Genomic DNA, 15,054 nt, shown 5'->3' on the forward strand with positions numbered 1-15,054 from the left:
TGACTCACACATAGAAAATGCCTCACACATAGAAAATGCTCAATAAAAAATTTGAGTGCATTCAGAGCTGACTGAACAGCTATACCAAAACAGCGATGTTTAGTAACAGTGATATTTGCTAATCTGAAATTGGTTCTAGAAGCAAGGAGAATATTCTTTGTGCCTTGGAATAGTGGTTCTCAGCCTAGGTTATATAAACTTCAAAACTGCCTATAAAGCTCTAAAGGTGGAGGGATAAAAAAAAAAAAAAGAAAGAAACCAAGTGCCCTAGTTCTGCCCCTGAATTTCATGGGTGAACCCAAAGCAGATGGTTCGGTTTTTCCCAGCTCCTTGAGTGATTCTGATGTGCTTTCTTGGTTAAGAAGCACTGTCTCTGAGGGATGGTAATTGTTGGCCTCCTAGTGGTAATGGTAAATGATGCTGGCTGTTATTTTCCTGCCCACATGGCAGTTCTAGACAGAACTTTTCCAACTGCAAGGAATGGAGACTGCTGTAAACTCAAGAGATGTCAGGACGCAGAGTAACATTAATCCTAACTGATCCAGTCTGACTTGGGTCAAGAGCACTTGTTCAAACAAAACTTAGACCAACTAGGTTTAAGATTCAGTACAGGCTAAGTAAACTAACATCCAGCAGACTGTTGGTGACTTAAATTACCAAAGGTCTTCCTAGGGTTACTTCCTAGGGTAGAGCAAATGAAAAAACTAAACCTGAAAAGATGCTTAAAAGTACTTAAATTTTAGAATAAAAACCCTGATTTAGTGGAACTAACATCCTTCATCTGGTTTCAGTGTTTAGTAGTATACCTTCGGGCAAGTTTCTACATCTTTTGTGGCCCGTTTCTTTTTCTGTAAATGGGATACCAGCCCTTTGAGAGCTTGTCAGGATTAGAGGTTTTGCATGTAATATGCCTCACCCAATGGCTGGCAGAGAGGAGCTTAAGAGCTTAATAGATGTTACTTCTTCCTTACAGAAGTGAAAGGCCTTATGGGTTTTCTCACACTCCATTCCAGTGACCAGAAAAGGTAAACGCAAGCTGTGCCTTTTCCCAATTTTGTTATAATGTAATTATACTCCTTTTCTCCTACATCAAGTCATGGTATGAGGTTCTGTGTAATTTGTGAGGATGTTAGTAAGTTGACTGACAGGGTTAAAACTTTAGGGACCAAAAAGAAAGGTGTGAATCAAGGCTACAAGTTACTAATAGAAAAGGATTGGCTCTTTAGAAAAATCTGATCAAGCCTTTACCTTACTCTAAAGAGGACATAATAGTTTCAGAATTTGACATTCCAGTTAAGGGGTATCCACTAACCAGCACCACTGAGCAAGAGCTGTAGAGAGGCAACAGGGACAGAGAGCTCAGGCAGGAAGACCAGCCTACCCTGACCCTCATCTCTTTAACCTGAGGAGGAAAATCTAGTGATACAAACACAATTTTGGACCAGGCTGTATAAGGTTGTGTGACTGGTTGTCATAAAGTTCTTAATCCATCATACAAGGACTTAGATAATGAGAGACATTTCAAGTTGAATGGTCAAGCTGATTTCTTCAGATGAGATATTAAACATCAAACAGAAAATATTGCACATCACTCCTTTATTATACTGATCTGGAAAAAAAGATTTAGTTGTTATGCTCAAAATGTGTACTGGGCCCAAGTGGCAGGACCAAGCAACTGGGACATGATTCAGAAATCAGTGAAAAATACACTTGGACATGATCAAGAGACATTTCACTGCCATAAAACAATAAGGCAGGGGAGGGATTCTAAAACACAGCAGGATGAACTTCTACACCTTACAAGTCAAGGAGCTTATCCCACACTGGTGTGAGGAATGGCTTATTCTGTGATGACCACATGTGAGAATATTTCAACTGCCACTAGAAATCTCAGAAAGGGTTTTGTTTTTTTGTTTTTTTTTGTAAAAGTAAATGCAACATGTAAACATTCAGGATTGATCCCAATCTTCTGGAGCCAGCTCCTCTGGGGTCAGGGAGGAAATATTTTGTTCGATAATCACCATGCATTCATCTTCCATTGGAATGACTAGAGCCCCCCAGTGACCAAACTACGGAATAGTACAGGACTGGCTCCTGGGAACACAAATAGGCTCTCTTGCCTCTCCTTATTGGTCACATCTTAGCATGACTCCTCCCTATCCACTACTCAAGCAGGTTCTTAGTAATAAAGCACTAGCAAAAAACCGGAGTTACTATTCAGCTCTCTTGGATAAGGTCTTCCCTCGCTTGGACTGAGGACCCATGCCCCAGGGGTGAGATTCTAACTAGACTGCATGAAGGGAGTGGGTGCAAAATGGCTAAAATGAAACTGGGAGCCACTGGTCTCCATCTGCAGCTACAACTTAAGATGCCTACAGATGTGGTCAGTGTGACATGTGCAGAGGAGAGATACAGAGGAATGGGATGGGCAGGGAGGGTGTCCTTGGGAAAGTAGTCTGCCTGCTCGCCTTTACTTCTTAGCCTTGCCCTGGGCAGCCACAGCCTCCATGGCTTTACGTACGGTCTCTTCATCTCCCAGGAACTGCATGGGCTTGATGGGCTTCAAGTTCTTGTCCAATTCATAGACAATAGGAATACCAGTTGGCAGGTTCAGCTCCATGATAGCCTCTTCAGAGAGACCTAAAAATACCCATCATGATTAGCCAAGCAAGATAAGACTCCACACCACCCTTCCAGTTTACTATTTATCTTCCAGGTGACAAACGGCTTTGGTGGGAATTAAACCAAAACACCCTTTTTAATATTTGTAATAATACTAATGATCTGTGTTATGAATCAAGCACCCAAGGAATGCCCCCAATACTTATTTCTCAGCCACCAAAAAGCAAGAAAAAAGTATGAGAGATGTGTACTGCAGATTATCTCTTCCAAGTGGGACCAGAAGCCCACAGTGAAGCAAGACTTACATCTCAAAAGTCCTATGTAGTCCAGCCAGCCAGCCAAAAATCAGCACATCTGGGCCTCTAGGCCAAGTGAAACAATTTAAGATGCAAATGTGAGGTTCGTGTTTGAAGTTGGACCAGGTCGTGATTAAGGAGGATTTTTATCAACTGGCAATCCTAGTCTAGAAGTGGGCATCTCAAACTTTAATATGTATCTGAATCACCTGAGTTGACAGATACAGCTTCTAAATCAGGTCTGAAGTGGGACCTGAGGTTCTGCATATATAGCAAGCACCCAGGGTAACGGCCGCCTCTGCTTCTGCAGAAGACACTGAGAAAAGTAGACTATCTTTAAGGCTATCAATGTGTCCAGCCCTTTCTCATTCCTACTAAGTAAGTCCCTGATTAGTGGCAGTTCTGGTTTATCCCTTGAGGGCCCCTCTGAAAAATGTACCTACCCTCCAAGTGCTTGACAATGCCCCGAAGGCTATTGCCATGGGCTGCAATCAGTACCCGTTTCCCCTCCTTGATCTGGGGAACTATTTCTTCATTCCAAAAAGGCAGAGCTCTGGCAATAGTGTCCTTCAGACTCTCACAGGAGGGTAGCTGATCTTCAGTAAGATCTGCATACCTTCTATCCTAAACAATAAAACATCCAAGTTCATCAATTATTAACAGTTGCATCTGTTTTCCCTTTCATCCCCTCAGGGGTCAAAGTGATGGGTAACGCTCTCTTCCCTGGGCACAGAATACAGCTAGCTGAGAGCTTGAAAAATGGGATAACTATTATCCTGCCCCTCCCTACCCCGTCACCCACTACTGGGAAGATTAATAACAGTTCAAATGAACACATAACTTAGAAAAGGAGAGGGGGAAAGTAGGCTACAAGGCTCTTCCCAATTTACTTTATCTTGCAATTGGCTTAGGACAGCCCTAGGGCTACAGATGGGCTTTATAAACTATGACAGTGGAAATATAAAATAAAGGCCACAAAAACTGTTTTTAGATAAACAACATAAATGATCAACTAAATCTTTTCACAAGTGAAGGCCACTCCTTGGAGAAGAGGGGTTACAACTAACTAAATATCCTAAATTATAAATTCGGTGGGACTAGGCAGACACTAATAAAAGCTAAAGAGTGAGGCCCAGATTCTAATCCCCTGGTCCTGGGTGAGCCAAATCTTAGTATGTCCTTACCTTACTGATATTGCTGTAGAAGGGATGGTCGGGTTCCATCGGAGGTGGTGGGACATCATAGGAACGCCTCCAGATCTTTACCTGGGCCTCGCCATGCTTGGCAGCAGTTTCTGCTTTATTAAGGCCAGTCAGACCCCCATAGTGCCGCTCATTGAGGCGCCAAGTCCTCACTACTGGCAGCCACATTTGGTCAATGGCATCCAGCACTGTCCAGAGGGTCCGAATTGCTCTCTTCTGCACTGAAGTGAAGCAGATGTCGAACTCATAGCCAGCATCTAGAAAATTTAAGTTCAAAGTGAGAAGCTAATCAAGCCCACTCTAGAGCCAGAATCTTCTTAGATATAAATCTCCTGTACAGGTAGTCCAAATGAAAATTATTTAGCTAAATATTTAATTTTGTATAGCAGGAAAAAGAATAAATAATAATAGCTAATATTTATAAAGAGCTTACCATCTGTCAAGCACTGGACTAAGTACTTCGTATATGTTTTATTTAGTCTTCATAACAATCTCATGAGGTTACGATCCTTACAACCTATCTTACCAGATGAGAAACACTGGAGAAGTTAGGTAAGTTATGCAAGGTCACAGACAGCTATTACCTGAGAGAGATTAAAATCCAGTTGTGTCTGACTCCAAAATCCAACTCTTATCCACCATCTCTAGGTACCTCCATATTTTCCTAAACTCTAAAGATCTTGATGTTTGTATTCTAGCAAAACTGTCACCTCTTATTGATAATTACCAATATATTTCAGTCCTCTAAACCTCTGGTCTATGGGAAGTGAGATTTTGAACTCCCAACAATCACGACACAGCAAGAACTTCTAGAGGATGCTGATAAAACTTCCGTTCATTGCATGAAATTATATGTTTCACTATAGTGTAAAAATCACATCACAATCTCTTCATCCATAGTTCCTCTCTGCTATAGTGAAAGTGCCAGCCTATTCCTAAGTCCCCTGGGAGGAATGTGTTTGTGTGAGTATGTGTGTGTGTGTGTACACACGCACACGCTCTTGCCTAGGCCAACTGTTAAACCAAGTTTAGGAGAAGCCACTAACTGGCAAAAGCCAATGCTATGTACTGTGTAATTCATTTATGAAAGAATCTCTCCTCTACACAGTAGTTATTGAGTGGTAGTCAAGAGTTGTGTTGGCCCAACCAGTAGGTTACAATGATTAATTTCCATGTTTCATGAAAGATTCTTCTCCCTCCCACTTTAAGGGGAGATGGCCCTTATGTAGTGAGCCAGAAGAAACAGTTGTTTTCCTCCATAAGGCTACAAAGGCCTCTTTGAAATTCAGCACTTTTCTGAGTACTGTTTCATATTGAGGTTGCCAACAGTCATTAATAAAATGTGAAGTGAATTACTCTGCCAGTCATTCAGTCGAGAATGAGGCCTATATGAACTACACTAATGGGAGAAGGGAAGATTAATCACTAGGAAACCACCACCACCCACAAGGGAAAAGATGACTGATCTCATCAGTATGCCTCAGGACATGTCCTAGTAGACTCAGTTACCATCTCCTCCCTAACCTAAAGGGAAGGAAAGATGCCTCAATAAAAGGCTGAGTCACTGGGAAGCAACTACCCATAGTGCAAGCCTCAGCTCTCTTGCTGAGAAGCTACTGGTTGTTTCACTGCAATTATTTCCACTTGCAATAGAATACACAAATTGCATACACAAATAGGTCCCCAAGGAGAAAAGCCAGTTCTCATTAGGACTCTTAACTCTAAAGCCTCTTCCTTTAACTTACCCATCAAGCAAAATCTTAGTCTAGGAAACTGCCAGGAAAGGGGCTGACAGTGTGGTGTGGACTCCATCCTCCTCCCCCAGGAGTAAGACTGCATGGGTAAACTGTTCTCACTAGCTTCCTACTGAAATCTGATTCAAGATCGATAAACCCTACTGTTACTTAAAGCCCTGGTGAATTTAATAGATTTTGGGTCTTTTATATTATTAGATTATTCACATAATGGTCCTCATCATTCAGTCATTCAGTTTTCACTTTTAGTCTTTCGTTTTTTAATATAATCATCTCTGATGCCCATAGTAGATATTAAGGCTTTAAAAAGGATTTTTAAAAACTAATGCTACCAACATTTATTTAAGTGAAATAGGAGCTGTTATTTTAAAAGGATACAAGTTTGAGAGGACAGTTACAATTTCTTTGTCCTGGGCTAATCATGGGCAAACCACCACAGTTCTTCCTGCCAGGCAGCAGGAGAGAAAATGGCCTCCTTTACCAGCACTTTCCCTTTCTTGGCTCTCCTAAACAGTATAAGGTCACACCATGCCATCCCAAAACATTCACACACTCTTGCAGCAAGATTACATGTGCCAGACTTTCCAAACCTTAGCTTCATTTCAAAAAGGTCTACAGTGAAGGCAAGAAGCTACAGAGAGCAACCTGGAGCCAAATACTTGTTCCACATCAACCAGGCAGCAGTGACCCTTTTAAATGAGTTTCTTTTTGTCCAGAGGTTAGAAGGGAGCACAGGGCCAGATGTGCCCAAATCATAAGTGAAGGCACCTCCTCAGTCCAAAGATTCTGCAACTGGCCGGCAGCAGGGACTGCTCCCTTATTAGTACTTCAAAATCACAGAGACCTGTCTGCCACGCGGGGCGATCCTGCCTAGGCAAGCTTATCTCACTGCCACTTCCACCTTCACCCAGCGTCCTTGGCCAGCTGCCTACCAGTTCCTCATAATACCCTTTATGGCCAAAGTGCTGGCCTAGGAATAAGAAGATATGACCTTGCACAAGTCATCTTTACAATCCTCACTTTCCCAAATATAAAAGAGGGCCTGGGAGGGTTGAGAAGGAAGGGCATAAAATTTGTATGCTTAAATCATTCATTCATTCACTCAATTATATTTGCGGATGCATTCTGGGCACAGGAATTTGTGAAATGCTGCTGAGCAGCAAAGACCTACACAAACAAGCACGTGCATTTCTGGGTATCTTGATGCCTGCCGGGCCCGCCAGTGCCTCACTCCCCCCACAGCAGTGTGGCCTGCGGCTTCACTAGGACCCGCAGCAGCCTCTTGAGAAGGCTTGGTTACAGCTACTGGAAGACACCGGGCATCAAATTTAACAACCCGTCCCCGAGTTACCAAATGCTCAGACTAGAAATAGCATTTCGCAAAGCGGTGTCGAGGACAGCGCAATGAGCTTTGGGTCCACTTCCTGGCGCAGCCCCTCACTTTACTGGGTGACCTTGAGTAAGTCGATTCCCTACACTGGGCCCATTTTCTCAATTGCAAAATAAACTGCTAGTGAAACAAAGCTCAAGGTCTTGGCCCTCTCCCGGAGGGCGCAAGGGCGAGTGAGATGGCTCTGACCAAGTGGCGCCCGCTGGGGCCTTCGCATCCCCTCCCACAGCGTGGCCCGCTCCGCACCTCGCAGTGCCTGCCCGCCGCGCTTCGCCTCTTCGTGCCCCGCCGAGCTCAGGTCGGCGTCGTACCAGCCGCTGAAGCGGTTCTCCAGGTTCCACGCGCTCTCGCCGTGCCGGATCAGCACCAGCTTGTAGGCGGCCATGGCGGCAGCTCCGAGTGCAGTGCACACTGGGGATCGCCGAGATTCCGGAGTGGCAGTCCAGCCCCCCGCGCGCCTGCGCGCTCGCGCCCCACCTCCCGGCTCCGACGCACTCGCTCACCCTAAACCTTTCCACTCGCTAGAGGCCGCCGTCCGCCCGCCGTGTGTGCGCATGCGCCCCGAGCCGGCGCTGCGACCTCCGCGGGGAGGGGGCGCGCTCCCGCACGCCAGGGCGCATGCGGCCTCCGCAGTCGGCCCCGCGTCTGCCGCGGAAGTCACGGAGCGCACGTAAGCGCTGAGGGCGGTGCGACCTCTGGGCGGCGGTGGGACCTGTGTGCGAGTCCGAGTGTTCCAGAGCCACCCTGTTCTCGCGGAATAGCTATCATTCTTTAGCCATTCGTTGTAATAAAATGACCTTATCATCCCAATCCTGATGCCCTGGCCCTCCCAAAGAAAGCTTAACCTTGGCTTATTCAGACTGAACTTTTTGTCCCTCTGCCTTGGTCCTAATCTGTGCTCCCAGTCTAACTCCTGTCATATCCCTTTCTCCTCCCCCTGAATTCTACTTCTATTCAAGATTGCTATGCTCTTGTCTAGTCGTGGTCGCACACTTCTGCATTGAGTAGGAAGTGTGAGTAAGGAGAAATCTGAGTTCAAATACGTCTCTTTCTGGTTAGCTGTGCAACCTAGAATGAGTCACTCAACTTCTCATCCTCAGTTTCCCCATCTATAAACTGGAACAATAATGACATTTATATCCACCTAAAGCACTGCTGTGAGAAGTTAAATATGCACTTAGGCTTTGCCTAGCAAATAGTCGTAAATATAACAAGTATATTATTAACATTAATAAATATCATTAGCAGTGTAATCAAGAAGGCAAAAACGATTTGATAAGGGGCACCATTTCAGAGGATGAGAGTCTGGGGCTCCACAGACAGACTTCCCTTTCAGGATGCCTGGTAGGGATGAGTTACCCACTGGAATTGGAACTAGGCAGATAACTAGGATACTTTGGGCAGGAAGCCCAGGGAATCTGTGCTACTAGCTTTAGAAAAAGAGCTCAGGAAACCTACTTAATTCTTTTCAACAACTCTATCTCTGGAAGAAATCTCTCATCACCTTGGAATTCTGAGGAACTCTGATAACTATGCACCTCACTTATGGTATATCTACCTCAGATCATCAGAGGGATTTTTTTTTTTTTAATGTATGCATCAGATCTACTCAACTAGAAACTCCTTGAGAGTGGGCACCACATCTTAACTATTTTATAATCCCCTATGCACACATGCACTTAGCATGATGCCTTTGCCCTCGGTAGACTCCCTCAGTTTCCCCGAGTGTCCCAACTGGAACAGACCTTGAAAATCCTCCACTGTAAGTCCCCATCTTCTGTCCCCCCCAATTCTCATGTAACAGATGAGGAAAGTGAGGCGAACCATTCAAAAGAACAGGAGATAAGCAGGGGACCACATTCATTAGTGAGAAGTCAGTTGATCCATGAAGAAAGGCCCCAAAGTTGGGGCTTGCTATGTAGGAAGAAAGGGGGGAGCCCAGGGAAATACAGAGAGTTGGGGGACAGGAAGGACCATTGTGAAGACCGTTGAGGCTTTGCAGCCCGAAACCAGAATTCTTAGGCAGAGATTGGAGTCTATTCGACATCTATCACAGCATCACAAATCTGTGAAGTTTAGAGCCTATCAAGCCAAGGTGATTTGTTAAATGTCAGTAAGAGTAAAGATAAACCAGTGTGTTTTGCCTGCCACTACTTTTTCTTTTTAAAATCTTGTTATCTCTGTTGAACACAAGACACACAGACATTTGTCAAGAACTGATTCCTGGGCCCTTCTAAAGAACTGGGCAGATGCAGGATGCACTCACAGTCCAAGAACAAAGCAGATGTGAGGGGCTCTGATCACAGAGCAGCCTAAAAGACCCACTGCATAGCTCCTAACCAGGTCACTGCCCTCCCTTCTCTGCTCTGCAGGGAGCAACTGTAGCCAATAAGACTTTCTGCAGGGAGTGTGGGCGTGGGCATCTGTGCTCCAGATCCTTCTTAGCTCTCATCTCCTGGGCCAGAGGCATTCATCGATGGTGAGCCCTCATCTCTGCCTGGGTCCTCCAGCCAGCCTCTAAACCCTTTCTTATGGCAGACAGCCTCCCTTCTAGCACAGTGTTTTAATTCCTCGGGCCTCAGGGAAATTCTAATTCTAATGTCTGAGGACTCTAATAGCTTTCAAACAGCCAGCTCATTGGTTAAGCAGTTACAAAAACTCAGATTAGAATTATCAGTGGTCTCACCCCTATCACCCTCCACTGTCCCTTAAAACAATAAAGGCCTCTTCCAGCCTCCCCCACCCCGCCTTTTTTTTTTCCTACAGAAGAGTGTCTCCCTTATCAATTACAGAACATTCAGTGAAGGACTCAACTTAGAATCGCAGTGGGGTAAACCAAGTCTTCTGCTGAGCAGAAGGAGGGGTGGCTGCTGGTCAGCCCACAGTACTCCCTGTCAGGACACCACATGTCTTTACTTGTTGAATCTTGCAAACTCATCACCTGATGTTCCGATCTCCCAGTTCTACTGGTGTCTGAGGAGGAGAGGGTTTCTGCCTTGGAGAGGGCGTGAGCCCAGATGATGGTGGCTAAGGCCTCAAGACTCTGAGGAAAGGAAACAGTGTTTCAAGGAGGGGCAAAACACATGCTCCAGCTCTTTCAAGTTATTATCTGAAGATAAACAGCTGGAACGGGTGCTGCCAGAAAAGTAAAAGGAGAGTTCGGCTGCAGGCTTGTGGCTTCCTAGGATGCCCCTGACAGCACCCTCTCTGCTCCTCCAAACCCAGCTTCCGACTTGAGTGTCCAGCCCAGCCATAGTACAGGTCCCTCTCTCTGGATTAAGGAACTCTTTCGGTCTCTGAAAAGAAACCATCAGGTGTGCTCCCAGCCCTCTGCCTCCAGGCCTTGCATGCGGTAACTATGATGATAAAAATGCTCAAAGCCAGGAAATAAGCCAAGCTTTTTGACCCTTCTGCTTTCCTTCATATATAATTGTTTTCCTAGTCTCTGTATTTTTTAAATTTAATTCTAAGTACAAAACAGGCAGACACTTTGTTATTTAGGAATAATTTATACTATGTTCAGAGAATGACTGGGAGATTCATAGTGTGTTAGCTCTGAGAAGCAGTTGACATGATTTGCAGGAAATGTATTCAGGGAAATGCCTTAGACAGGAAATGGAGAGAAAATAAAACAAGACTGTCAGAGTATATGTGAAGGATGGAGGGAAGGAAGGATGGGCAGGTGTAAGCATCTTAGACTATGGTGCATTTCTAAGGGAAATTCAGCAAGGCTGTCAGGGAATCTTTGAGCCAAAATCACCCCTCAGAGGAGTCCCTCATCTTCCAGGACCGGGCCTTTGTATCCTTGATGCGGGGCTACTAAGTCATGGCTGGACTGCCCATGGGTAGTGTGACCTCTGTCTAAATGCCATGAGGGATTTCAGAGTGACACAGTGGGGGCCTTCAGTCAATCAGCTGTATGAGACCTTTGAGGTGTATTCTCATGGCTGCCACAAGTACATTCTATAAATTTATCAGAATGTTTTTAGGTCAGCCCTACCTACTCATTGACTGAGGAAAGCTACTAAAGAAACGTGTCAACCAAAGGCAAGGTGACCAGGTTTCCAATATGCCTGTTAAGGATTTTGCCTGGGGTCAAGCAGGGGTGCTGGTGGCTGTTATATTTCTGACTGCAGTGGAGGAAAATGCTTGTTTCCCAGAGGCAACAAATGGGAGCCAGATCTGTGCTGTCCAGCCTCAGACACATGGACAAAGAAAGAACAATCATCAGAAACTCATGAGTTCCTCAAATGGCTAAACATGGAATTACCATATGATCTAGTCATTCCACTCCTGAGCGTATACTCAAGAGAAATGGAAGCATATGTCCACACAAAAACTTGTACACAAATGTTTATAGAAGCATTATTCATAATAGCCAAAAGGTGGAAACTGCCCAAATGTCCATCAAGTGATAAATGTATAAACAAAATGTGGTATCTCCATACAACGGGATATTATTCAGCCATAAAAAAGAATGAAGTACTGATATATGCTACATAGATGAACTTTGAAAACATTATGCTCAGTGAAAGAAGTCAGACAAAAAAGAAGTCAGACAGAGGCATTCTTATCTCCCCCCAAAAGGTGACACACTGTATGATTTCATTTTTATGAAATGTCCAGAATAAGTAAATATATAGAGACTGAAAGTAGATTAGTGGTTGCCTAGTGCTGGAGTGTTGGGGAGTGATAAATAAAAAATATGGTGTTTCTCTGTGAGGTGGTGAAATGTTCTAAAATTGACTATGGCAATGGTTGCACATACCTGTGACTCTACTAAAAACCATTAAATTGTATACTTTAAATGGGTGAAGTGGATGGTATGTGAATTATATCTCAATATAGCTGTTTTTTAAAAAAGTTTTAAAAATTATTTTTCAAAAAGAAAAAAAGAAAAAACAACCAACCACACGAACCTAGCCACCAAAAGCCAATGGCAGGGAAGTGGGTATAGGTGAAGAACTCAGGGAACTCTAAAATGACTGCTGAAGCTTGCTTTTAGTGCTAGCCCTGATGCAGCTCCCAGTCAGCTCCACTGGGGATCCTCAGGGGTGTGGTTGGGTAAGCACACATGGTTCTTGCTGAGCCAATGGAGGGACATGAAAGAAGGATGAAGGAAGCGACTCTAACATGGAATCCTGATGCCAGAAATGCATTCTTACTCCAAAATTAAACCTTCAGTAAGAAGGAAGAGAGAAGCTACCATACCCAAGGAAAGACTATCCTATTGCCATGGCAACAAGTAACCCCCTCGCACGCATGGTTTTAAATCATTTAATCTATGACAACTCATCTCGGTTTAACTGAACAACCACAGGCCTCAGTGGGCATGCTTCTGTAAGCCAGTCAATTAGCAACAGCCACACTCTGGTTCACCAACCAAACCCTAACCTGACCTTCGCACCTCCCAGCACCTTACAGATCACTTTCCTGCTCCACTCAAAGAGATTGTACCTAAGAGGCATTGCTCTGCCTTCCTTAAGTAAGTAATAGATTCAGCTTTTTGTTTCAGATATCGAGAAGTGATCTTTTCTTTAGACACACTCAGAGTCTGGAATAGTACCTTCCTGGGAATAATTTATCCTCACTTCTAGGACTATTACTAGCTTCTATGATGTGATTGGCGAATTAGAAAAAGGCCAAACTTTCTTCTAAACAAGGCCCCAGTGAGGACTAGATTTAATTTAGGAGGGAGAGGGGCTGCAATGTACCAAACTAAAAGACTACATTTCCAAACCCTTCTGCAGCCAAATTCAACCAAAAATTACTAATCTTTGACCATTTAGGTGTAAGTGGAATTGGCCTAAAGGGAGATGACTTGGCCAGGAGATGAGGCCTTTTGGCTCTTCCTCCCTTTCTTCTTAGAGTCTGGGTTGTGAATATGATGGTTGGAGCTCCTGCAGCCCATCTTTGGAGCATGAGGTGACACTGAGGAAGGAAGTCACACATCATGGAGGGTGGAGCAGAAAAGTAGAAGAAGCCCAGGATCCTAAAGACTCTGTGGAGCCACCATGCCAACTTGGACTTCACACCTAACTCTTTATTTCCTGGGTGTGAAAGAATTAACCTTGTGTTTTTAAGCCACTGTAGCCAGGTCTCTGTTACAACAGCTGAACATGGTTCCTTACCAATACAGAGGGATTTGAAGTGGCAAGAGGGGAAAGGTTTACTTTTGGAGTAAGAATGAATTTTGGGGCATCAGGATTCCAGGTTAGAGTCATGATCATGCTGTCTCTTTTCACCCAGACTCTCTTCTGCTAGTCATGGATACTGTGGGGAAAAAAGGGTGGACTCCTCCTTGAGGACAGTCCCTGCCTTTGAACAGGAGTGCATCTCCCATGCCCAGTTTCTAGTCCTTTCCGCACTGGAAAGGAAACATGCTTCCTCTTTAGCACACCAGGCCATTTGCTCATTCCCCTAGACTTACTCTAGGAAGCCAGCTCTTCTTGCTAAATGTTCTTAGCCAAATAGAATGGTAATGACCCAGAAACCAAAAGACACTCGGTCTTCGGCAGCAGTGATGTGCCAGGCACAGTGCTAAGCATTCTGTCTGCATTAACTACTTTTAGCCTCAGAACAGCAGCCCCATTTTTAAGTGAGTAACTGTGGCTTAGAAAGTTTAGCCCCCTGCCCCTGGTCACATCTAGGATGTAGCTCCAAATGCAGGCTTGCCTAAGTCCAAAGTCAGGGCTTTAACACAGCTCTAGAAGTTAGGAAAACCCTCCAGAGCAGCTGCAGCTCCACGCCTTGGTCATGATGGACTGCCCAGGTTGATAAAGACCTTCTCCCTCCCCCAGAACTTGGGCCCTAAGTTAAGCACCCAGTCCATCCACTTCCTTTTTGTTTGAGCAATAAGCTAGGCCTCCACTTCCCTTTCCTCTTACCCAGTGTCATAACAGATTACAGCTTTGCTGACCTAAAAATGGCTTTCCTGTTCCCCTTGGGTTCAGCACTTTGAATGCAGCACCCCTGTTCCCTCCACATGTGTCTCACAGATGATTTTAAGAGTAGTGGCTACAGATGGGGCTCCTGAGCTAAGAGTTGGATGTCTCAGCTCCTGCCCCTTGACCAACTGTGTAACTTTAGGGGTATCACTGAATTCCTGGGAATCATGTTTCCCCATCTGTGAAATGAGGACAACTGCTTTATCCTCTTCATGTACATAATGGGTGGGAAGATGTTTTGGATAATAATTAGCTCGCATTTATTGCCTGTTCACTGTGTGCCAGGGAGTGAGCTAAGCACTTTACATGTATTGTCTTATTTACTTCTCATAAATCCTATGAGTAAGCATTCTCTTTTTTTCTTTTTTCTTTTCTTTTTTTTTTTTTTGAGGCAAGAAGAGCAACCCTTGGTTGATCCACAGTGCAAGGACCTTGTCGGCTTGCCATCTATTTTCCTTTCTTTCCTTTCAACTTTTCTTTCAACCTTTCTTTCTTCTTTTCTTTCTTCTTCTTCCTTCCTTCCTTCCTTCCTTCCTTCCCTCCTTCCTTCTTTCCTTTCTTTCTTTCTTTCTTTCTTTCTTTCTTTTTACACCTACAGCACCTGGTCTTCCTAGGTGGTCTCCTATCCAAGTACTAACCAGGCCCGACCCTGCTTAGCTTCCGAGATCAGACAGGATCAGGCTCATTCAGGGTAGCATGGATCTAGACGAGTAAGCATTCTTATCTCCATTTTACATGAGGAAAACTGAGGCTTATAGAAGAAGCTAATTTGCTCCAAGTCACACAGCTAGTGCTAGTCCTTCGATTTTAACCCAGAGAGTATAACTACAGGGCCTATCCTAC

General features: G+C 44.5%; 1 protein-coding gene and 1 pseudogene across 1 annotated transcript; both read right to left on the reverse strand.

The window, feature by feature from the left end:
• Window positions 1-1,579: 1,579 nt before the first annotated feature.
• PGAM1 (phosphoglycerate mutase 1) lies at window positions 1,580-7,705 on the reverse strand. The gene is made up of 4 exons (XM_039871615.1): window positions 7,511-7,705; window positions 4,103-4,377; window positions 3,362-3,542; window positions 1,580-2,640 (listed from the first exon to the last, which is right to left on the reverse strand). The coding sequence occupies exons 1-4, from the start codon at window positions 7,647-7,649 to the stop codon at window positions 2,471-2,473; spliced, it is 765 nt and encodes a 254-aa protein (XP_039727549.1). The 5' UTR covers window positions 7,650-7,705; the 3' UTR covers window positions 1,580-2,470.
• Window positions 7,706-14,800: 7,095 nt separating this feature from the next.
• On the reverse strand, window positions 14,801-14,919 carry LOC120610003 (uncharacterized; annotated as a pseudogene).
• Between the last annotated feature and the right edge of the window lie 135 nt (window positions 14,920-15,054).

The sequence above is a fragment of the Pteropus medius genome, unplaced genomic scaffold (genome assembly GCF_902729225.1).
Source record: "Pteropus medius unplaced genomic scaffold, Ma_sr-lr_union100, whole genome shotgun sequence".
NCBI lineage: Eukaryota > Metazoa > Chordata > Mammalia > Chiroptera > Pteropodidae > Pteropus > Pteropus medius.